Source organism: Excalfactoria chinensis, chromosome Z (genome assembly GCF_039878825.1).
Source record: "Excalfactoria chinensis isolate bCotChi1 chromosome Z, bCotChi1.hap2, whole genome shotgun sequence".
NCBI classification, from domain to species: Eukaryota; Metazoa; Chordata; class Aves; order Galliformes; family Phasianidae; genus Excalfactoria; species Excalfactoria chinensis.
The window spans coordinates 29769660-29795303 of record NC_092857.1 but is presented as its reverse complement, the minus strand read 5'-3'; the positions used below and the strand labels follow the sequence as shown (position 1 = coordinate 29795303).

At 39.4% G+C, this 25644-nt stretch overlaps 1 protein-coding gene across 1 annotated transcript; it reads right to left on the bottom strand.

Moving 5' to 3' along the window:
* Nucleotides 1-850: 850 nt before the first annotated feature.
* LURAP1L (leucine rich adaptor protein 1 like) lies at nt 851-24956 on the bottom strand. Its single transcript, XM_072360224.1, has 2 exons — nt 24373-24956; nt 851-1452 (listed from the first exon to the last, which is right to left on the bottom strand). Exons 1-2 carry the CDS (start codon nt 24589-24591, stop codon nt 1078-1080), a joined length of 594 nt encoding a protein of 197 aa, XP_072216325.1. The 5' UTR covers nt 24592-24956; the 3' UTR covers nt 851-1077.
* Nucleotides 24957-25644: the final 688 nt, after the last annotated feature.

Genomic DNA, 25644 nt, shown 5'->3' with positions numbered 1-25644 from the left:
CTATAGCTCTCAATTGTACCACTAGGGAAAAAAAGGGTAGAAGAACCTCATACTTGTAAAACAGGAAACAAGAAGACACTCTTGTTAATAACATTTGGAAAAAACAAAGTGAACTTGTTAAGGATGGGATGGGAGCGTGCTTAAAGAAGCAGAACAGGATATATATTTTTAGCTAATGCCTCCAGTAAAATAATTCACCATTACATACTAAATATTACAAAATTTCAAGACATTTTAAAAACAATTCTGCTGAGTGATTTTGGCCCAGTATCCAAACTACTAAAATTCAGTAATTGAATGTGGGATTTCCCTACTTTTTCTTACAGATACATATTGTCCCAATAAAACAGCAGGTTCAGTGAAAAGGAAAGGACCAAAGCTCAAAAATGACATATGCCCTCATGCAGAACTACTTCCAGGACTGGAGTGCACTTCTAGACAAGAACTCATGACCATAATTAGACAAGAATCATGGGAACATTCAAGAAGAAAGAAACTCCACATAGAAATGTTTAGGATAACTTGCCCTTCAAAAGAAGACACTGACATTGAATAAAACATCATTATTTAACAGAGTAAGACTATTCTGCAGAAACATATTCAAGATTCAAATTTAAGGCTCAGTAAGAATAGCATCTTTGGAGTCGCTAAACCTTGTAGTCAAGAACATTTTCCACAGTTTGTATTTATCAGAAGATATTTTATTGTCAACAAATACAAAATTGATGCTGTTATCCCCTGAAGTCTCATTTTAAAGATAAAGCTTCTCCTTCACCGCTTTTAAAGACTTGTAAATACAGTAATGAAAAAAAAAAAAAAAAAAAAAAAAAAAAAGCAACAAGAAGAAAAATTGCAACAATAAATTAAAAGAAAGAAAAGGCGAGGAGGAGAGGAGCAGACAACTTACTGAGGAGGAAATCTGTTAGAATCAACAAAATAGTTCTGACGTGGAATCAAAATACCATAGTATATTTTTCTTCCAAGAGAGGTTTGGGGTTTTTTGCATGTGAAACAAAATAGCAGCAAAGAAAAAGGATAAATACAAGTGCATGTATGTCCCACTGGAACTTGCTTTTATTAACCAAAACAGTAGTACTCATCCGAATCCATTTTGGGATGCTTATGGACAGGCTGTGAGTCTTCCATAACAGAAGAATCACTGAACTGGTCTACATCAGAAGGTGTTTGGTGACCAGGAACATCATCAACTAAAGTGTCCAAGTAACTTCCCACTGATATTCCATCCAGACCATCACTACAGTCCTGTAAACTGTTACAACTGCCGTGGAGAGACGTGTCCTGACTTTCCAATAAGCTGCACAGGCTGCCACTCAAACTGCTCCCTCTGCTGGCAATGGCTTTCTCTTCAATCATCCACTTGATTGATTCAATACTTTCATTGATGATGAGTAGTTGTCGCATAAGTTTCACATCAGTGGCTCGGAGATTAATCTACAAAACAAAAGCAATAAAAAAGATTACTGATTTTCTCTATAATCAAACAACAGGCTGGAGGCAATTGATGGATTAAAATCTCACATCTAAAACAAATCTACTTAAATACTCGGTTTATTTAAAAAAGAGAAAAAAATAAATAAATAAATAAAGAAAAGAAAAAGTTATTTCTACACTTTTATAGAATCATAAAATCTACAGAGCTAGAAGGGACTCACAAAGATGAGTTCAACTTTCTTCTCCACATAGGACCATCTAAAAATCAAATCATATTTCTGAGAGTTGTCCACAAGTTTCTTAAACTCTGGCAGATTTGGTGCCGTGACCACTGCCCCGGGGAGCCCATTCCAGTGTTCCACCACCTAATATTCAGTCTGACTCTCCTTTTCAATGATGTTCAAGTGGAAATCTGATCAGGCTATGTAAGCAGTCCACTCATAGTAACAGTAATCAACAAGACTTGTACACATGCTACTACAATATTATTAGACGAAAAAGAGTTACAATGACAATTTCTGGGTATAACTCATTATTCAGAGAATTAAGACAGAAACCTGTGTCCGTTTAGAACTACATTCAGCAACCAAGCAGATACAAGCAGCTAGGAATTTATCTCAGATTCTTCTTGTTATGCCTACTACAGTAACCTAAAATTTTCAGATGTGTGTTATTTGGAAAAAGGCTTATGGACCCTTAACATTTATTCATGCTGTACCACAGCTCACATTGCAAGCTGCAGTACAAATTCCTGAGAGTAGAAACATATGCACTTACTTATTAAAACTGTAAATTTCAAATTATTTAAGCTCATATTTGATGAAGGTTATTAGTTCACAAAGTCTGCAAGATTGGCAATTTGTGCAAAATAGATAAATAAAAATACACACAAAACACTGAGTCTTACTTTGCAATGTAATTGTTGTGGATGATGCACACAAATAGAAGAGTTATAGGTAAAGGATTACTGGTAATGCCTAATGCCTATGCCATGTTAATGGTAAAGGCGTATTACAGTGCTGCATTTCACAGATACAATAAATAAACAGTCTTTATGCTTTTCTTATTAGACAAATTGAACAAACTACTTTCACTGAAATTTCCACAATGAAATGACACATAGAAGCGTGGCCTTAGTGTTTAATTAATAATTTCTTTCTTCTTTGTTATTTGAAATATGACCAGTGTTTGCAAAAGATTTCTCTGGAATCTCCTATTCACCTCATGAGACAGTGTTTTAGCTATTGCTGAACAGTCCTTTTGCAGTATCAAGACCTGATCTATTTCTCACTGGCAAACAGACTGGAGATGGACAAGAGGTTTGGAGGGGACACAGTTGGAACACTGACCAGAAATGACCAAAGGGATATTCCAGGCCATATTGCTATGCTCAGCAAAGGAAGACCAGTTTGGTTTTCCATGTAGCTTTTGCTTGGAGATTCTCTGGGCATCCATTTGCTGGTAGGAGATAGTGAGTGATTACCGTCAAGCTTTGCTAGTACCAGACTGTCTGCATAATTTTCAGACATATTCCTGGTCTTCTTATCCAGTCCCTAAAAAAGTTTCTGTAGTAGCCTCACTACAGTACCAGAGAATTTAACATAGCTAATCTGGTACTGTGCAAAATAGCTTTATCTTTTCCTGTATTAACAATAATGTTAATCTATCACTGTTTCAGATGTGAGGTTTTGAAAACAGATTGATCACTTTGTATCCCTCATCTTTAAGCGAGTTCTTCTACTCTTACCCCCATAAATCACTATAAATCATTTGCTCGGCAGCAAGGCTGTTGTGACAGCAGCAAATTACCCAGCTTCCCAATTGCAACTGTAGACTTCAGTAATTTTGTTGTATATAAGCATGTTTGGAGACCACAATTTCTCAAAAGGCTGATTAAGATGAATTTTAATGGAGCAAACACCAATACACCACTGATCAAACAACTACTTTTAGATACGATGCACATCTCATATATTTCAGATTCAGTTCAGAGGAAATAATTTTTTGCTCTTAAGATACCCACAGATTCAGAATTTCTGTGCAACAGCTTTACTTGAGTAACTCTTTGCATTCCTGCTAACTTGATTCCTTCCTCCAAACTGACACTTAGTCCTAAGTATCCTACACCAAGAGTGTACTTTTCCTAAATCTAACACTAAAAAGACGTCTACCAAGTGTAATCTTTCTTTAACAATGTTTATCTCATCTATGACATTTTCTGCCTCTTATCTGCTTTAGCCCATGCACAATCACATAAGCTGGTGCTCACATACATAGCTGCAACTTACATGTGTGCTATGGTAAACAAGTCTGTTCCAAGAGGGCTCAATTAGAGGACCTAAAAACAATACAATCTCATGACATTTGAGAGCTTCATTTGTCATGCACAGTAACATGTGCACTTCAGAAATAATCCAAATGGACTGAATGATACCTAATATAGGTATTCCAGAACAGTTTCCACAGAATTTAAGGTAGAGAACAGCACCACTGTAGCAAAGGGGCATATCTCAGCATACAGCAATAAGGTCACTGGGATACAACAGAGAAAATAAAATTCCAGTTACAGGCTTACTTATAAATCCTGTTGGTTGGTTTGGATAATCACAATATACCGATCCACCTAAAGACCTGAAATGTTTAACATTAAACAGACAGTCATGGCAAGAAAAAAAGTACTGAAATGAAAGTGACAAGTGATCTTCTGGGTCAGTTTGGTAGGATAGACTGATAAGTACGTAACAGATTAGTGTTCAGACACAATCAGACCTTTAGTCCAGAATGGATACCTGGCCTGAACCACCTGCATGTGTTTCATACACACACTACTCCACTGCTTGTTCTAACAAGAGACTTCCCTTACACACACAGCCCTGCTCACGGTCTTCCATAATCAGAGGTGCAATACTGTCAGCAAGTCACACATATGACTCTGTTACACAGAGAATTTATTTATATATGTATATATATCTATATATATGAACACACATGGATGTGCACATACCTATATCTGTGTACACTCACATAGAAACACACAGATATAACACAGACGTATACAAATATTTCCATTATTTCTATATGTACTGTGTTTTTCAGAAAGGATGTGAATAGGTTACTGATTTTAGTATAAAAACTCATAATGATTAGAGCTGTACACAAAAACAATTAAAATCTCTTGGCAACACCCCAAAATAAAGCATTAGTCTAGTCATTTTCCATTTGAATCAAAGTTGCACTTGCAACTTGGCAAAATGGACTTGTTTTCCAACTGTATGTCCTGAAGGCATAGTTTCCAGTCAGCTCCACATATTATAAGTCTCCCTCCACTCCAAACCAAGCTAAAAAAATTCAATTCAATGTGTCTTTTTAATCTGTTAAACCTGTCTGCAACACTAGTTCCCTTCTGCGCTTTCATTTAGATTCCTGGAATCATGTGCTTCTTTTTCTTCCTGTAACTACAGGAAACCTGCAGTGACATTAACAACAATTATAAACTGTGGTCTGAGGAAAATATATTCCTACATTTATTTAAAAGATTAATTTCATTTTTTTTACTCAACACCTTTATGCTGTGTGTTGCAATGAGTCCAACAATAAAGGGAAAGAAAATGAGCATGCCTGTTCAGCCAACTATTTCCTTTGAGACTGATCATTTAGACAGAGCACCATGCTATAAGTTGTGGTAAGACAAGGAATCATAAACCTACAATCTAATGGATTTGAGGCATTATTTAAGTTTTTCAGCTCAGACACCCAGCTCTGCACAGGATCCCTTGCAGGACTTAAACACCGATCACAGACTGGATAGCATGGAATCCATCTTTTTGAAGCACTATAATTTTGGAGATGTACTGTACAGTAAGTGGGAACTGTATTAAGTAGTCACTGCAACCAGCATGGTGGCTCAGAGCATGAACAGACTTGTAGAAAGAATTAACACTATTAAAGGTCGGACTAAATGGGTACTGGAGCTAATTCCACCTGTTGTTAATACTGACACATCCACCTGAATTGCAGTTTTTACAAACAGAATTTAAACTAAAAGAATCTTTCCATGCTACACAGGCCTTTGTAATCACTACAGTTCAGGAGTATTGGTGTTACTGCCACCTGACTTTCCAAGGGTGTGCCAGGGACAGGTTTCTGCTCTCAGGAGTGTCATTCAGGATAAAGTTTTAGTTACTCACCTATGCCTACAACTCATTTCTTTCTTTATCTCAGTTTTCTATGGTATAATGAATTCCATGAATTTATTTGAGATATAAATATACATATGACAATGTACAAAAAATAACTTATTTTGAATCCTGAGAAGTCAGCTTCTTCACAAGAGCCAAACTTATTTAGTTCAGAGTGAGACAAAGTAAGCAGACCAAATTCACCAAGCAAATACAAAAAAGTTGTAAAATTCAGAAATAAAACATCAACCAATTCTGTGAGATAATTTGCACAAAAAGCTAGAAAGACACTGAGCAATTTATCTGAACTCAGAATATCAATTAAGTTACTTAATCAGAATCACTGAGCTCACACATTCATAACAGGGTTGAATTTGGTCACACACATAGGCTTTGTTCATTAGGCAACCACCACAAGACGCTGCACATACCACATGAAGGTTAGCAGGCTCTGAATGACACTAAAAAAGCTTCTCAACAACTGTGAGAGAGTGAAACACTTTTTCTTCTATTTAACAGGTCTAAAATAAAACCACCTATTACATACAAGGGTAACATTTCTGATCCTTAAATATACAGAATAACTAATAGGCTTAGCATGAGTTACAACCCACTTTAATTAGTACATACTCATGCAAAATTTTAAACCTCCTGCCTGCTTCAAAACTGCCTAACTTATTCAGGATGTTTGCATGAAGTTCTTTATATAATTAAGCCACTTTGGGCAACGGTGTCTAGTCTGACTCTTGAATGTGAACACAGTCTTAAGCATTTCCTGTCAAAAAGACAGGGAGAACTTACATCATAGAGTGCAAGCACACAAGTCAACCATCCCCAGCTGGAAGGAATCATCTACTCACAGGTGAAACTGTAACTGCTTGTCAGAATGTACCACATCTACCCCATCACAAAGTGAACTAGTTTACATTAATTCAAGCACTACAGTGGCTCAGTCTAGTCCAACCAGCCTGATACTGTGCAAGCTCTCTCATTTAATAACTTTCTTAATGCACATATAAAAGTGAAGCAGAAACAAAAGTTCAGCAGAGATGAGACAGTCAATAGGTTCAGACAGATGCTTCAGTTCTCATCCATGCCGCGTGTATCAGACTGTAATTTGCCTCACACTGATCTATGTAAAACATATCCCATTTTAAATTTCAGTCAATAATTATAAATGTCTGAGGGCTGCTCTGAAAGTAATGCCTCCTATTTTATTATTTTTGCCTCTGATATTAGACCCATGCAGATCTTCACAAGCATGGCATGCAGGCTTTTGCTTGTGCTGGTGAAAATGCATAGCTAATGGTGGGGACTATGTTAATAAATATTGTTTTGTAGCAGAGGATTTCCTTCATCAAGTAGTGCTACTGTGGTCTTTGTATATATTGTATTTTTCATGGAAATAAATAGGAGGCATTACTTTCGGAGTGACTTAAATATATTAATAGCTTGCTGCTCTTCTAGCATAGACTTGAGTCACAATGAATTGCTGAAAGGTTTTTCCACTTCTTCCTTGTGTTTTTCATGGTTGTGGTAATCTCCAAGCAATACGAGGCACACACAAAAGCTACCTATACAAATTTCACTTTATCAGATCAGTCTTTGATTTGTAGTTGCAGTTTACTGATCAAGTTTTATTTCTGCAAACAGAGAAAATTACAGTGACCTTTCTCAGCTGCGTTTTTGTAATGAGTCACTGTAAAAACATTCTAGCAGGTAACAGAAGCATTCTTGACAGCTTACTTTTTCCATTCTTTTGCAAAAATGATTATTTATATTTGTGTTTCTCATAAACACTCCAAAAAAAAAAAAAAAAAAACAAAAAAAACAACAAAACTGATAGTATATTTCTGTGGCAGCATTCACTACAACCACTGAAATACCAGCTGTTAGAAAACAAGCAGTTATTAAGCAAGTCTTCAGCTTCTGTCAGTTCCCTCGACCTTGTTAGTTTAAAAAGGAAGTTCCAGCCTAGTCATCATCTCTTTTCAACCTGCTGCAATTCCAAAGCAATCTTGCAGCGTTTACAATACATATTACAGAAGTTCCTTGTATAAAATTAGGTAGCAACATAACCTAGCTTTGCAAACAAGGTTTCTAAACTTGGAGGCAGAAAGAGAGGCCATGTTATCTGACATCAGGTAGAGAGCATTCTCCTTCTATAAACAGCATTCTGTATCTCAAGTCAGAGGAAAAAAAATCACCTGAAACCCAAATCTCATTACCTAAAACAAGGAAATGGTTAGGTCAGACCTGAGCCACACCAAAATAATCAGGAGGCAGAGCAACTCAGTAGGCACTGAGAGTAAGTAATTCAGCAAACTAGTTTCAAAGGTGTGTCTTGCAAGTATATGAACATACAATATGCTAGTATGATTAACTTCTGATATAGTAAATTACAGTACTGGTTATTTACATTTCTTCTACATAATCCTGCTTTCATATGTGAGTTTTCTACATACTACTTCATCCCTTCAGACATGGTGGGAAAATGCAAACCATCAAGTTGTGCAATTGTTTGATTACATTACCTCTCTAATAAAAACGTGGAACGTAAGATCTTTTTCCTCCTTTCTGTTATCTACATTACACTTGCTTCTGACTGTGTGCAACCCGTCATTTGCGTTAACATACAGTAAAGTAAATCTCCATGATTTGGAGGTCTTTTTATCTTATTGTGAAAAAGAAGAAACTGAGCATAAAATCTAAGCAAATATAGTGACTGTTATTAGAAGGAAGGAAGGAAGTTGGTTAAGTCTGTAGTCCCTGCATCAATAAAATAAAGGCTAAAACAGAACTGTAAACATTGAAGCACTGAGAGAAAAATCAAGTCTCAGAAGGATGAGTGAACAAAAAAAAAAAAAACAAAAAAAAAAACAACCCAAACTTGCTCCAGATTATTTTAAAGCTTAGCTTTTTACATGAAAGGGAGCAGTGAGGAACTATAACAGTTTGAGTAAAAAGCTTCTAATCTTGCATGCCATTTTCAGTGAATATTTCTAACTATCACACACTGTAGTCACAGAAGAGACATCTGACCTTGGAAATGTATCTATTATGACAGAGGTGAAAGTGTCCAGAAAAAATTCATGGTATGGACTCACATATGTTGACAGACAAGATAACGCCACTGCAAACATCCAGGTCAGTAAGCAGCAGTAGCAAATGGTGTCAAAACGTGTTAGAGTAGATAGATGACAATCACAGAATCATTGTGATGTGTTCCAGGCATCTACCACAACACAGGACTGTACATTTCCTCTCCACCAGTGTGAGACAGCATATTGAAACAGATTTTTTTTCCCCACAAACTTTCATTGTCTGCTTTACTTATGCTTGTCATGACCAAAACATGATCCTAAAAATGCACAGCAAGCACTGCAAAAAATACCCGTTCATTTCTGAATTAGGCTAGGTTGCTAAGGACTTTTGCCCTATATTCAGTCCTTCAAATAAATTATTTTTTAATACTAACACTGCTTAGACATGCAGAAAAATGCAGAAGTAAAAGAAGAGTGACAGGAGATGGCAGGTTTTTCTTACAGGTATATGCAAAACTTGAAAACAATGCTTGTACATAGACAACAGTGATCCTCAACTTGTTACTCTTTATTAAAAAACAAAAACAAACCCCAAAACAAACTAACAGACCAAACAAAACCATCTCCAACAATACTTCTTTTATTCAAGTCAGAACTGAGACATGACAGTATTACTACTGGGAATAAATTTCAACTTCCTTGAAATTCAAGTCTAGCTTTGCCATATTACCAGAGCAATACAAGATTATAAAAATAAAAAAATAAAATAATAATTAAAAAAAAATCAAATATTTGTCTGAGTCTCCCCAGAGATCATGGTTGGATTCTGTTTGTCAAAATTCTGTGGCCTTGGAGATGGGGTAGGTTTTATGAAAGCATATTTTTAATCAAATAGCCAAATCTTTACTAACCACAAAACTTCTGTCTCATTTACTGAATGTTTATCTGAATAAGAATAAAGAGCTTCAAGATAGGCTTCAAGATAGCCTTGTATCTGTAAGTCATCTCATATCGTCTTAGAACTGCTTTAACAGAGTAAAGAAGTGAGATGCTTATCTGTTCCTTTCTTTGTGAAAGGGTTACAAATGTTTCTGAGCTAAATCTTTTAAAAAGTATAAAAGTATAAAAAGTATATCACAAAAATCACTGTACATCACGTCAATTGAGTCTCTTATTCCTCCTCCCTTCCTTTAAAGTTTAATCTGTGGATTATAAGCAGTTCAGTGTCTTTCAAATTCAACCTTTATTTTTACTTTTAAAAGAAAAACTTCACTCATCACTGCAATCAACATCCTGCAAAATTGCTGTTTATTACTATACATACATTAGCTTTATGTTCATCAGAAAGTACGAGCAAATTTGGGATATCATAGATAAAATGAAGCAAAATTGTCTATTCTGAGGTTTTTTAATTAAAAATATGCTTCCACATTTCCAGATATCTATAAATGGCTAACTCCTTTTATCTCTTTCTTACTCATTAAGAAAGAGTTGAACAACTAGCAGTCAATCTGCAACTGGGATCTCAAGGTTAAAAAACTAAAAGTAAACAAGAAACTAGTACCATTTCAGCAAGTTGAAATGTTGAACTTGGCCAACACTACAAGCCAAGTAGGCTGCTGCGGTCTGGATTATCTGCAATTTCTTTTTCATAGGTATGCTTCTACATAACACACTGAATTAATGCATTCTGGAGGTTGCAAGGCATGCATCAGTACAGGTTAGCTGCTGACCTTCTGGAGAGGAGATGTACAGAGAAGGACCTGGGTGTTCTGGAGGGCAACAGGCTGGCCATAAGCCAGCAGTGTGCCCTGGTGACAAAGAAGGCCAAGGATATCCTGGGGTGTACTAAAAACAGTGTAGCCAGCAGGTCAAAGGAGGTGATCCTTCCCCTCTGCTCTGTCCTGGTGAGGCCACATCTGGAGTACTGTGTCTAAGTCAGGTTCTCCCTATTGAAGAAAGGAGAGAGAGTCCAGTGGAGGGCTACAAAGATGTTTAGGAGCCTGCAGCATCTGCTGTACAAGGAAAGGTTGAGAGATCTAGGACTGTTCAACCTGGAGAAGACTCACGGTGGATCTTATCAACACTTACAAAACATCTGAAGGCCAGGCTCTTGTCTTTGGTGTCCAGCAACAGGAGAAAAGGCAATGATAACAAACTGGAACACGAAGAGTTCCATATGAAGATATGGAACAAATTCTTTACTTTCAGGGTGACAGAGCATGGGAACAGGCTTTCCAGAGGTTGTGGAGTCTCCTTCTCTAGAGATATTCAATATCTACCTGGACAGTTTCACGCTCTTATTGGACTAGATGACCTCTAGATGACCTTCCAACCACTGTGATTCTGTGATTATCCAGGTCAAGTGAAAGCATATATTAAAAATCAATCCAACAGAAATTATGTTTCTAACTAAAGATGTCTCAAGTTAAGGCAGTAGCAGTTAAAAACAAACAAACAAACAAACAAACAAACAAACAAACACTTCCATGGCATTATAGATACCAGTCTTTCCAAATCTTTTATTTCCTGTTCTGGTTAATAACCATCACCCACACTACCTGGTGCAGATTTCAGCTTCTCCTAGACCACTCTGGCTCAAGTCATAATGTGTTTGTAATACCTGAATGTGTTCTCAGCAAAGATTTCTACATAACAGATGACTGGTGCACTGTGGCTTAATCCTAGATCAGCATAGAATATTAATCTTTAGTACTAGAAGTAGTTTCCAAAAGTGAGAGTACAGTGGGAAGAAATCCAGGTAATTGGTTACATTTACCATTACTCTTGCTACTGAGGAATTGCTGGTTTACTGGGATGCATTACATGGCTAGGGAAAGCCTTTAACAATAATCAGAATGACCTGAGAACTAGACAAGTAAATCTGGGACACAACAGTGTTGGACTGAGTTTGAGAAACGTGGGCTTATCTTAAAAGGGTCAGATATAGTTCTTTTAATTTAATTTTGTTACTGAAGTTGAACAGAACACAAATTAAAATAAACTAAGGAGAGAAATGATCAAGCAAAAGAAAAAAAGTTTAAAAACTGAGGTGATGTTGGGGTTGCTTTCCTTATTCATCTGAAATGGGACAATGACTGCTGCTCTGCACTGATGAATGTATAACTTATAGGAGCTGATGGTCACTGTGAGTTAACTCATCTGACTATATAGAAAACAGAAATTGTCTCCACTGTTTCAGCCACAAATAATTAATGCCAGGAACTAACAAAGGAGTAAGTACAATATATTGATATTTAGTGTGGAAGAAAATAACTGTTGTTCTGGTATGCTAGTAATGCTGCTCTTCTCTTGCAAAGAGACTTTATTCTCTACTTTTGAAGGATTTACAGTTTTCTTTTACAAAACCTGCAATTCTAGGAACGTGCCACAGGCAACCACTTCAGTCCAAAGCATTTCAGTGTCTGGCAAGAGTCGGGCCTATTGACGATTACAGGGGTTGAAATGGCACTGCAAAGGCCAAATACACTTGTAATCATAGGTGAGGTAAGTCCTCTAAGACTTACTACTTTGGTTTCATGTTCACTCCTCTTTTAACTGAGAAGTTTTGACAAATTTAGAACAATAGTCCAAAAACTTCTGAGTCTAAAATGACTCCTGGCACAAGTTCTCAAATTCGACATGTTTTTGCACAGACTAATCCAAACTTATTTTAGTTAGAAGACCTTGCTTCCACAGAAAGGATACTTCTGTACAAAATTACATAAAAACGTTGTGTTGACACAGTTGTATTTCCATGACTGCTTTGTTTCAAATACATATTATTTGGCTTTGACCAACAGAAACAACAGTATGTGTTAGCATCCTGAGTTAGAAAACAAATTTGGACTTGCAATAGAACTGAAAGAGCCACTGTTCTCGAGGCACCTTTCACCTTGCGTGTTTTCTGAAGAAGTAGCAAACTTATGTAGATCCCACTTCTGCTTATATAAAAATGCTTCCCAGTTCTCTCCTTGTTATTAGGTCTGCTTTTCCTGTCATTTTTTGGAAGATTCCAGGTCAGAATGTGAAGCATTATAAACTAAAACATCTTTTTCAGCAAACACTTGCTATTATTGAAGCTGTGTACAGTGTTAGATATGCCTCATAAACACACATCTTAGTCACAAAAAGGAGTTCAATCATTTCAAGCAGAACATTTCTTTAAACTAGCAGAGATTCTGCAGAATCCCCAAAAAACTATAGGGCAGTAGGCCAAAGAGGCAATGCAGTACAATGACTCTACCTTTGGAAGCATTTTAGTCATGAATGCAGCTGGTATCTAACAACAGTGAACAAAATTACAAATTAAGTCAGTAAAGTGTTCATTAAATCGGAAAGCCAGTATTTGAACAGCAGTTCAGCACTGCTTCACAGGCGTTAAATGTTTTCACTTCACCTGGTATTGCACCCTGCAGACCCATACAGCATTGCAGTTAGTTTGTTTTACAGCACAGTAAATGAAACATTCAGATAACTTACCCTGACAGCTTTACGTGTCTGTGCTTCCTATTACCTAACAAATTCGCCATATCATTTCTTTGACACAGTATTAAGAACTGCCAGGTTATTGGGAAGGGAGAATTAGGCTGGTAAGTACAGAGTTGCATACCTGTGCCATTATTGCTCTTCTCATACTTCTGGAAGGACTGGATAGTCATGAACAACTGAGTAGCTAACAGTGACATTTGGCATATACACAACACTTAAAATGCTCCAGTGTTCTTTCCTCTGCTCCTCTTGTGGAAGGAGAAAAATGTCCTTTGGAGCAATGTTAAGGAGGAAATCCTCAGCTGGATTTTGTTTCACACACTCATCATCCTCTGTTGGAAGACAAAGACACTCACTGCTGGAACAGTGTATACGACATTTCTGAAACAACTGACCATCCATGTCTGCCTTTAGATTTGATAAAACCTTGAGGTAAGTTGCTCTTATCTCTCAAAACTCTATAACTTAGGTCTACTAGAATTCCTTCCAGCTGGCTATAATGAACTCTTAACAATAAAGAATCCTGTGGAGCTTGCAAACTATTGAGAAACTGGAAGACAGGATCACAGGATGTGCGCAATGGATCCATTGCTTTGCTCACTTTCGACATAATCCAGTTATCACTAGAGACAAAAATGGACACAGAAAGAAAACCACTGATGCCTAAGCTGCACACAACCAATGACAAGGAGAAATGTTTAAAAACTATGAAAAAGAGGATTACTTCAACAAGTAAAATTACTATTTTTCTCCAGAACACATCCTTCAGTAGTAGTTATGTTATGACAAAGAATCCAGAAGTTGAAGGTACGATCAATAGAGATGCCTTAATTTGACAGAAATTACTACATAGTTGTGAATTGAACAATTACTGAATTACTAAGTATTCCAGTCAGGCATAAGACCATATAGCAATGCATCTAAATTGCAGTGTATGCATTTCAACAGAAACACAAAAATACTCTCTATCATCATAAGTTCTACTAGTACAGCTACAGCTTATAGACACAAAATAAGAACACAGATCACTCTAGAGGTGGCAAGATCCTTTATATGTCCACATAGCTCTGGTACAGTGCAAAATCAAGCCCAAAACCTTCCTACCTTCAGGGCAAGAATTACTACTCGATAAGCAGCATTACTATGGTGAGTGTAGGCAGAAAAGTCTTTCCAGCTAGATCTGGTTGGTAGTCATTCAGCTGATAACAGAAGAGAGCACCAGTCATATCCTTAACCACAAAGAATAGATGTGCAAGAACGTTTTATTTTCTACATTAAAAAAACATAATTGTTTTAATTATTAATACCCCTCATCGTTCTTTCTGCAGACAGTATTTCAGAACAAATACTTCAACTTCTTCCTCAAATTCTACAGGCATCACTCCCACCAAGTTCTCTTCATTCCTTCTCCAGTCCTTGAATAACTTAACTTCTCTGCCACAGAAAAGTGCTTATTAGGTGTCTGAAAAGGTCAACATTCACAGGTTTAAAACCCTTAGTATTAGATTTCCCTTTTGTCATTAACTGAAGTTATCCAATGACAACAAGGATAATTCAAGCACTGAACAGTGCTTGAAAACAAGGCCACAGAACTGCAGGATGAACAGCCAAAGTACTCCCAAGACTTTCCCAACGAGAAAGCCAGACACATGAAATGTCTTACAGAAGTTATTTTTCCTAATGCACCCGGTAAACTTACTGGCCCAAACTGGGTTATCCTGTTCTTTATAATCGCTTTGTTGATAGATGCCCTCATACTACAGTCCAAATTCAAGTTTGTCCTGCTTCCTTCTTTAGTGATTTTTTTTTTTTCTTTTTTAACAACTGTAATTAACAGTTCTTCAGCACTGAAAACTCAACAGTTTCCTGATATGCCTGCAAATAGCCATTTTTCTTGCAGTTATTTTGGAGCTCAGTCAAGCTACTTTTGGTCATCAGAACTTGAAGAGTCACAATTTTTCAATGTGTCTGCAGAAAGTCTGCATTCATGAAAAATATGCTAAGTTTCAAGCACTGCCTGTTACCAATGTTTCAGTTTGAATTTACAAATAACTACATAAAATTAGAGATTTTGTAGAATGACAGCCCTCTGACCTGAGGTGATCTTAGTATTCCTATGTGTAGAGATTTTACAGCCTTCTAAGAGTCCAGGTGCCCCAGTCCCACTGGCCCCAATCCCACATTAGTAAGGATAACGGCAATTGAAGCCAAAATGCAACAGAAAAAACAAACAACATGGTGGCAAGTAACCACCACTAGAAAATCCACTGCAGACAGTCCCATTTACAAGGGTGAGGACTGAAAAAAAAAGCTACAAGTCTGCACTCATACCTAAATTTTCTCCTTTTTTTATTCCAAGATCTCCTACAGAGTTTTATGTTCGGACGACTTTATCTTTGCAATTAGTAATATGGGAACCATCTTTTATATCTGATGATATGTAAGATGCCATAACTGCTACGGTTATAAATGCAGGTGAAAATCCAAGACAGAAATTGCACTTAATCATATCAAGTTAGTATTACTTTTCAGCAGGTCCTATATTCTCTCTTTATACTCCTGTATGTTCATTGTCATTTGCTTCAGATTCTAGAATCCAGTCTCTTTTCTAAATGTGGAAAGAATGAAACGCTTAGAAAATAAACTTATCAAATATTGAAAGTTTACCAGGCATCAAGCTTGAAAGCAGAGACCAGACAAACAATCTTGCAATTCTTAAAAAAAAAAAAAAAAAAAAAAAAAAAAAAGTGAAAATGCATTATTATTAATTATTATTATTATTATTTCTAGGGATTTCTTTTTTAAAATAAGAATTAAAAGTGTGTTTACAGGCTGGTCATCTCTCATCAGTGTAGGTATTGTGCATTTCAAGCTTTTCCGGTTTAGAAAGAAGAGATTCTTTTTAACTATTGTTAGTCATAAGTGTCCACACAAAGTCATGTTGTTCTGATTTCAATGGAAAGTTTCCCATCTATTTGCAAAAAGATTCTGTAAGTCGTTAAACTGTAGAGCTCTGTGCATATGCAAGCCATTCAGCTTTCAACAGAACCCCACATCTTTTCATTATGAATTGTCAGTAATCAGATTTTAAAGAGCAACTTCAAAGCCAAAATTCCTTCTCCATCACTGAAACAAAGTAATCAGGAAAGAAGCATCATGAAATGATAATGTACATCACTTCAAATCAGGGATGACAAAAACCATCATCTGTAATTTGACAGTCTAATTGGATCTTCAAGTGTAGTGAAGTATTTGTAACACTACTGTCTCTGTCTCTTTGTAATTAATATATTTCATACTGATGCTGCTAGGTCAGCTATCTGCGAAGTTTCACTGACTTTGGACTAGTAGTAACTAATAAGGTAAGCATAAATGCATTTCCTGGGGACATAAATCCTTCAGCAGCTGGTATGGCTGAATAAGAATGACCGGAAGTACAGACTGAGTGCAACATGGAGACATTCCAGAATTCAAGCCCTTCTATTAAGGATTGCATGGGATTTGCTAATAGAAGTACATTTAAGTATGAATTTATAAGTTAAATAAACTTGTCTACCTTGTCCTTCTGAAGATGGTCTTTAAAGACAGAAAATTTGGGAACGTTCTGGCAAAAATTATTTTCTTGACAGATCTGGTCATTTTCCCGAAGTATTAATCTACTAATCTATAAATCCCTTTCAACCACAATACCTTGCTCACTGTAATGCTACCTAAAACTTACTATGTTGTTCACCACACAGTACAAGTCTGAGAGAGAACCTGTTAGCAAGATCAAAGACTGTCACCATTTTCAGTGAAATTCCATTGGACCCATGGATATAAGTTAATTTCTATTTCTGTTTTCTTTCTAGACCTAAAAAGAGCCTCACTTCAGGGGTTTACTGAGTAATTGCTCCCTAGGAATAAGGTTAATCAGACTTCCTACCCAGGCTCAAGGCTTAGCCATTAGTAATTTTATAGTTAAGATTTTATCTTCAATCAAGTTTTTAAACAAAAATTCCAATTAAGCTAATAAAAAAGCAGTATCTGATACAATGCTTTGCACTGCTGACTAGACACACTAACCCAGACTAACCAAGCTTCAAAAAAAGGAAATAGTAAACACAGCAGCCTGTACCTACAGCAAGTGTTAAAGAGACATTTCAAGTCACATAGTTTACTGTTTAGGAATATCTTTTGAAGAGTTAGTAATGGCAGAGTAGCCACAGTTATGGATCCAACAAAACAAAGGAAAACTGAAATTGCTCAAAACCCTCAAAGCTAGTAAAAGAATGTTAGAACAAATCTCTAATATACACCTTCATTTACATGCTAAGGATACGTAAAGATGCTTTAAAAAAAATAAATAAATAAACGAGAGAGAAAGAGAAAGAGGAAGAACTGGCATTGCTATGATCATATTTGCCTTAATTCCAGTGAGTATAAGTACCATTTGTTCTGCTTAATTTTGCCAGGGCTTTGTGTTAATTAGCTTTTAAAATAGTTATTCTAGAAAAGAACTATTAGAGCAAAGGGAGAGAAAACCCAGCTAATGAGAGTTCGCAACAGGATTGTGTCAAGTATTTCTATCCCTTCTCCCTAAAATCAGCTACATTCAAAATACCCAGTTTGGCCTTCACTCATTAATCAATGTCTGATCCTCAACAATGGCCACCAGAAGGAGTTTATCTCTCACTTCCAAGACATGATTCATCTATTTTTCTGGCACCAAATATTCTTATGCAAAGTGGTAGTGTTCTTATTGCATGTAACACAGACCGACTACACTCTGCTGAACTTTTTTAGCTTTCAAAGATGCAACAGACTGTTGATTTGGGAAAACAAAACAAAACAAAACAAAACAAAAACAAACAAAAAAAAACACAACTAAATTATACTGAGATAAAAAAAGTAAAATAAAATCACACCACCTTTTTTCAAAAGGTTTTCTTAAGAAATTCTCCCTTTGAATAAACACAGAGCTTGTGAAAGAGAAATGAGGCTTTTGAAGAAGCAGTGGGAGTTAAGGATTCAGAACGAACTCTGTTGATTACTTACTGGAGTGTATAGCAGCTGAAGTTATATGCATTGAGTGTTGAACACGAGACAAAAGAAACAGAACTGCAGTTATTAGGGATACAAATATTCACCACAATCTAGGTTCTAGGTTGAACAGAGAACAGTATTTTGACCCATGCAAGCAATTGTATCTTGCTTTTCTTGTTATGCAGCAGCTTTATGCCTTAAAGGCTTTCAGGATTATCAGTGCAGTAGCAACCACAGCCTTGGCTGGAAAAAATGAAGGTGCCCTGGCACTGTAGGCCACCTGGGTACACTGCTGGCTCATATTCAGCTGACTGTCCATCGGTACAACAAGGTCCCTTTCCATCAGGCAGCTTTCCAGTCACTCTTCCCCAGGTCCGTAGGGTTGCCTGGTATTGTTCTGGCCAAAATACAGGACCTGACACTTGGCCCTATTGAAACTCATACAGTTTGCCTTGGCATGTTGATCCAGCCTATCCAGGTCCCTGAGTAGTGCCTTTCCATCCTCAGGCAGATCAGTGCTCCCTCCCAACTTGGTGTCATCTGAAAACTTACTGAGGGTGCACTCAATCCCTTCATCAAGATCAATAATAAAGATGTTAAATAGAAGTGACCCCAGTATCAAGCCCTGGGGGACACCGCTTGTGACCGGCCACCAAATGGGTTTGACTCCTCTGACCACAACTCTTTGGGCCCAGCTATCCAGCCAATGTTTCACCCAGCTGTGCGTATGCCCATCCAGACTGTGGACAGCCAGCTTCTCCAGGAGAATTTTGTGGGGGACAGTGCCAAAGGCCTTTCTGAAGTCCAGGTACACCACACTGACAGCCTTATTTTCATCCACTAAGTGGGTAACCTTGTCACAGAATGAAATCAGGTTTGTCAGACAGGATCTACCATTTGTAAACCTGTGCTGACTGGGCCTGATCCCCTGTCTGACCTTTAATTGATCCATGATGGCTCCCGAGATTATCTGTTCCATAACCCTCCCTAGCACTAAGGTGAGACTGATAGGTCTGTAGTCACCAGGATCATCATCCCAACCCTTTTAGAAGACAGGTGTCACATTCGCCATTTTCCAGTCCACTGGGTCATCCCCAGTTGGCCAGGACTGTCAAAAGGATGATGGAGAATGGCTGGGCAACCACATTTCCCAACTTCCTCAGTACTCTAGGTTGAAATCCATCTGGCCCCACGGACTTGTAAGCATCCAGCTTTCTGAACAGGTCCAAAAACATTTCATCATGGATTATGCAGAGCCATTTTGTTCCCTATCCCTATCTACCAGTGCAGGGGGCTCTGTTTCCAGGGAGTAACAAGTCTTACTAGTAAAGACTGAGGCAAAGAATGCATTAAGTACCTCAGCCTTACCCTGATCCTTGGTCACCGTGTTGCCCTCAGCATCCAACAAGGGATGTAGATTCTCCCTAGCCCTCCTTTTGCTTTTGATATACTTATAGAAATATTTATTGTTGTCCTTTATCTTAGTGGCCAAGTTCAGACCTAGCTGGGCTTTGGCTTTTCTAATTTTCTCCCTGAACCCATCACTATGGGTTGGAATGAGATGATAAAAAATAGTTAACAGTAAAATACTTTCTTAGCACAATGAAAAGCTTTAGAATCATCACATTTAAATTCAGTAAAAGATCAAATTTTACTAAAGTATATATATTATTTATTGTTTATAAAATTGCTTTGTTTCTCAGATTTAGCTGAAATTTGTCAACACAGATTGGTCAACTTTAAAGATGAAGATATCATCGCACCAATTAGTCTCAAGCTTTTCATATGCGACTGTATGAATGATCTTAAACATAAGTAAGAATACGAATGAACCTGAATAATGTTGGTTTGCAAATGCCTATTAAAATTGTCTAAAGCCTGAGTCAAGTAAGCAAAAAAAAATCCTGCATGTATATATCTGAAAATCTGTGGCCATGCTGCAGAAGCTGATACTATGGAGCCACTACAAAAAGGTAGCATGATGGATGTCTCTTGATTTTTTCATATTCTAAATTGTTTAGTGTTTTGCATGTTTACTACTGCAGCAGATCTTACCTAGTTTTCTGCCCACTCAGGACCTCTCGGGTATTCATGAGAGCCAAAGAATAATATAGTAGGTATTGACAAGAAATACTAAGAAGATAGATAGAATTTTTAGTTGTGTTTCAGAAATTATATTTAGAAGAAGAAAAACAAACACAGAAACAGTTATTTTTTATCACACGTTGCTTTTAAATTGATCATACCTTTACAATGTCACAAGAAAATCTCAGAAGGGACAGGTTATGAACCTGAAAAAAGCCTACAGATAAAGGAGACTAATTAAGTTACTAAAGAGACTAGAGGATAGCAACAAGAAGATAGTGCAACTCCAAATTCTGAATTACAGAAAACATTTGACAACACAAAAAATATTTAGAGTACCTATACCTTATACAAAGAATAGCCATTATAAAGCTTAATGGATGTACACAGAATAAAAGTCAAATGGAGATATGTGTAACAGAATTCTTTTGACTTAAGAAATAAGGCTATAAGAAAGATTGAAACCTTGGAGTTTAGGAGAGCTAGCTCTGGTTTCTTCAAGGACCCACTTGGAAGTATCTCATGGGTTAGAGCATTGGAAGGGGACCCAAGAGATTTGGTTGACATTCAAGCACCACTTCCTCCAAGCTCAAGACTGGTGCATCCCTAAGAGTAAGAAATCGAGTGAGGGTGGCAGAAGACCTGCATCAGGTCTGGCTACATGAGAGGAATATACCAACATTTTCAGAGCATGCAGGAATACATAGGGATACAAGGAAGGCTAAGGCCTTCCCACTTGGAATCAAATCTGCTGAGAGACACTGAGGAAAACAAAAAAGGCTTATTTAAGTATGTCAGTAGCAAAGGGAAGGCTAGGGAAAATGTGTGTCCACTGCTGAATGAGGTGAATGCCCTAGTAGTGGAGGACACTGTGAAGTCAGAGTTACTGAGTGTTTTCTTTGCTTCAGTCTTCAGTGCTAACACTGTTCTTCAGGAACCCAAGGCCCTGCAGGTAAGAGAGAGAGTCTGGAGAAAAGACTTCCCAGTAGTTGAGGAGGATCTGGTCAGAGATCATCTAGGCAAACTGGCTGCACAAAACCATGGGCCTCAATGAAATGCACATAACTGCTGAGGTGATTGCCAAACTACTCTTTATCTTTGAAAGGTCATGCAGAATGGGAGACATGTCTGAGAGATGAAGGAAAGCCAGTGTCACTCCAGTGCTGAAAAAGAGCAAGGAGAGGACAGGAAAATACAGTCCTGTCAGCCTCACCTCCATCTCTGGGAAGACGATGGAACAACTTACTTGGGATATCATCATCAAGCAAGTGGAAGAGAAGATGGTTATTGGGAGTAGCCAACATGGATTCACCAAGGGAAAATCATGCTTGACCAACCTGGTAGCCTACCACGATGCCATGACAAGCTGGGTTGATGAGGAAAAAACAGCGGATGGTGGCTACCTTGACTTTAGCAAGGCCTTTAATACTGTCACCCATAACTTCCTTACAGGAAGCTTAGGAAGTGTGGGACAGACAAGTGAACAGTGAGGTGGACTGAGAACTGACTGACTGGAAGAGCTTGGAGGGTTGTGATTAGTGGGTATACTCTAGTTGAAGGCTGTAGCTAGCAATGTTCCCCAGGGGTCAGTACAGGGTGTGGTCTTCTGAAACATCTTCATCAGTGGCCCGGATGAAGGGAAATAGCGCACCCTCAGCAAATTTGCAGACAATACAAAGCTGGGAGGAGTGGCTGAGGTACCAGAAGGATGTGCTGCCTTTCAGTGCCGTCTGGACAGGCTGGAAACTTGGGCAGAGAGGAACCCTATGAGATTCAACGTGGATAAGTGTGGAAGCCTGCACCTGTGAAGGAATAACTGCATGTGTCAGTACTGGTTAGGGATGACCTGCAAGAACAGAACTCCGTGGCAAGGGACATAGGTGTTCTGGTGGACAACAGGTTGGCCATAAGCCAGCAGTGTGCCCTTCAGGTCAAGAAGGCCAATGGGATTCTATAATGCATTAAAAAGAGTGTGGCTAGCAGGTCAAGGGATGTAGTCCTCCCCCACTACTCTATTCAGGTGAGGCCACATCTGGAGTATTGTGCTCAGTTCTGGGAACTTCTACAGAGATTCCAGCACAGTGCTACTAAGATTACTAGATGCATGGAGCATCTTCTCTATGAAGAAAGGGGGAGATCTTATCAATGCTTATGAATATCTAAAAGGCAGGAGTCAAGTGGATGGGGCTATGCTCATTTCCGCAGTGTCCAGCAACAGAATAAGGGACAATGGAAACAAACTGGAACACAGAAGTTCCATATAAGCAGGATAAAAAATTCTTTACTTTGAGGGTGACAGAGCACCGGATTAACTTGCCCAGAGACAAGGGAGAGTCTCCTCTGGAGAAAGTAAAACTCTACCCGGACACTTTCCTGTTTACATCCAAAAAACACTAAGTCAGACATTAAAATGTGAGAGAACAGGAGAGGTAAAGGATGCTGAGACTAAAACATGTTCACTCTGTGAGCTGGGGGAAAAAGGTGAAAAGTAGGAAGAAAAAAAACAGCAAGTTGAAGATTGTGATGTGAAACTTCACATGTAAATTAGGAGACCAACTTACAAGGAAAACACACTGAATGCAAGTCACTTGATTTTTATCCCTTAATAGGCCTGTCATTACATGTCTCAGTAGTCAAGCTGAGAACTCTGACTGTCTTATTTTCTTCCTCTGCAGCTCAACTCCGCTAAGAGTTTTACACTGTAACCTATACACAGTCTGCAACTCTGATTCAAGTTAGAAATTTTGATAATTGACATGAAGGATGCTGACAATGTTTGAGCTGTGTTAACAACAAATTTACGGTGATCATTGCACTAAAATGCATTGACAGCTCTAGTCTGTGAGCATTACTTAAAGCCCATGAAGCCACCAAAACACTAAGTGTAATATAAATCACTCCTCAAGACTGAGGTCATAATCTTGGCTATTAACACCTGGGATATCCACTCTTGATTTCCCTTTCCTCCTTCCTTGCCACCTATTATTTAAGAACTCTCCTACCTACCCACCCACCAGCACTGTGCTTACACATATAGCGCTTGCATCAAGTCACCTCAATAAGTTGCCAGCAAAATCTTCATCCCAACAAGGAAATTGTATAGAATTTGATCAGGTAAGGTATGTGGCAAGGACAACGTGAAGAACTGCCTCCTATAAAAAATGTTTATTGAGATCTCACACAATGATTGTACTCTTGAAAAACAAAACAAACAAACAAAAAACAAAAAAACACACAAATTCCCCCAAACAACAGTGATGAATATCAAAGCAGTGTAGGCCCACACGTCTGAACTCTACATGGTCAGAATCGTACCTACTTAACTACTCAGCATTTGCTGACTTGCTCATTTGCTTGCAAAGACTGCAATGTTTTCTTGTGTGTGTTTTTGTCTTGTTTTGTTTTGCCTTAACAAGGCAATTTCATGGCACCGTTGAAAGATTTCTTCTTAGGAGGTGGGTAACCTTGTTTTAAGGCAATAAGTAAGCGAGAAGTTCTGAAATAAGTAGCCATAAATAAAGTCACCTTATAAATAGGCATTTGATGAAGGATTACTGTATGAAACTAAATAAACCTCTGAAAAAACCACTGTCCAGAACTGGAATTGCTGAATAGCGTGCTGAGCTTCCAGCTCCAAGACCTCTAAAGTACCTTCAGATATAAGATGTCACCAGGAAACAGGTGCGATGCAGAAAATACATTTAGAACAGAGAGAGATAGAGATGAAGGTGTTACTTTGTTTATTGATACACCAACACTCAGGGCTTTTAACTAGCCGACCGCGGAAGGGCAGGTGGCAGTGACCCATCCACCACTTAACTGTCACTCTGCAATAAGCCCGGAGAACCTCTCTCCCTCGGGCCGCCCAGCTTAGCGGCCTCGCACTCCGGCGGTCTCCCCGCCGCTCCCCGGCCGCAGCGGGCCACGGCGGGGTCAGGGCCCGCGGCGCCGCGCAGCCGCTTCGGACGGCTCCGCCTACAGCACGGGCGCGCTGCCTGCGCGGAGCGGGTCGGCCCAGGGAAGCGGGGCCTGGGGGAGCCGCCGGGCGTAGCGCTGCGAGCGCGTCCTCGGAGCTCCCTCGGCGCCCGGCTACTCACCATCTCCTGCCTCAGGAGGCGAAGTTTGGTCTCCAGACGCGCGAGGGCGGCGGCGCGGCGCCGGCCGGGGGCCGCAGTGGGGCCGCGAGCGGGCTCGGCGGCGGTGGCTGCGCGGCCCGGGTGCTCTTCCCCGCGCAGCGGCCGCGCAAGGCTCTCGGGCACTTTGCGCCCCAGCTTCTGCTCGACGTCGCGGAGGTCGGGGGTCGCGCCGGGCTCCATGGCTCGCCTCGGAGAAGCCGCGGCGCCGGACGGGGTTGGCACTACCCGCGGCCGCCCGGCCGCTCCACAGGCGCGGAGGCGCGGTAATCCGCGACAGCGCCGGGGCCGGCGCCCGAGCCTCGCGGGTCACCTGCCGCAGACATGAGGTTTCTCCCCCCGCGCAGTGACCTCCCGCCTGCCCCCGGCCCTCTTTTGCCACCAAAAATCTAGCGAGGGAGAGCGAGGGATAAAAACCTCCCCCGAAGTTACGGGGTAGGACGCACTCCGGCCCTGCTCCCGCAGCGGAACCGCGGTACACCCTGGCGGCTGCCCGCCCGCCCCGGGCTGCGGGATCCGAGTCATCGCGCGTCCCGGCCGGCTGCAACTTTAAAGCCCGCTGGCAGGTGGAAGAGGCGCGCCCCGGCCCTCCTACCGTAATGCCTGGAGAAGAGGCGCGACTGCAACGCGGCGCCCCCGCACGGCCAACGGGGCAACCCGGCCGGCGGCTTGCGGCGGCTCTAAGGGACTGCGCGCTGCTCCGGGGGAGGGAGGGAGGCAAGGGGAGCTTTCTCAGGTAGGGAAAGGAAAAGTGAAGTGAAATGAGGAAAGAAAAGAAAAGGAAAGAGGAAGAAAAGAAAAAGAAAGAGGAAAAAAAGAAGAAATTAAAAAGGAAAAGGAAAAAGAAAAGGGAAAAGGAAAAAGAAATGCGAAGGAAAAAGCAAAATGAAGAAAGGGGGGGGAAATGAAAACCAAAAGGATAAAAAATAATTAAAAGGGACAAAAATAAACAAGCCAGCTTGCAGAGCTCTGTGACCTTCGATCACTTTCTTACAGGGCTAGGAATGTATGTACAGAGTGAATGTTATTCCCAGTACTTGAGCAGGTTTCACTGCAGGCAGGCTGATTTCCCCCTTATTCCACCACACTATTATTATTTTTGTATCCTCTTCCCTTTAAAAAGCAAAGTGTGTTAACTGCACAAGTGACTGCAACTGATAACAACTTACTTGCTAGCTGTGCTGATAGCAGAGCTAGAAGCTCTGTGTCATTCCTTGGCATGACGTGTTGTGCCGT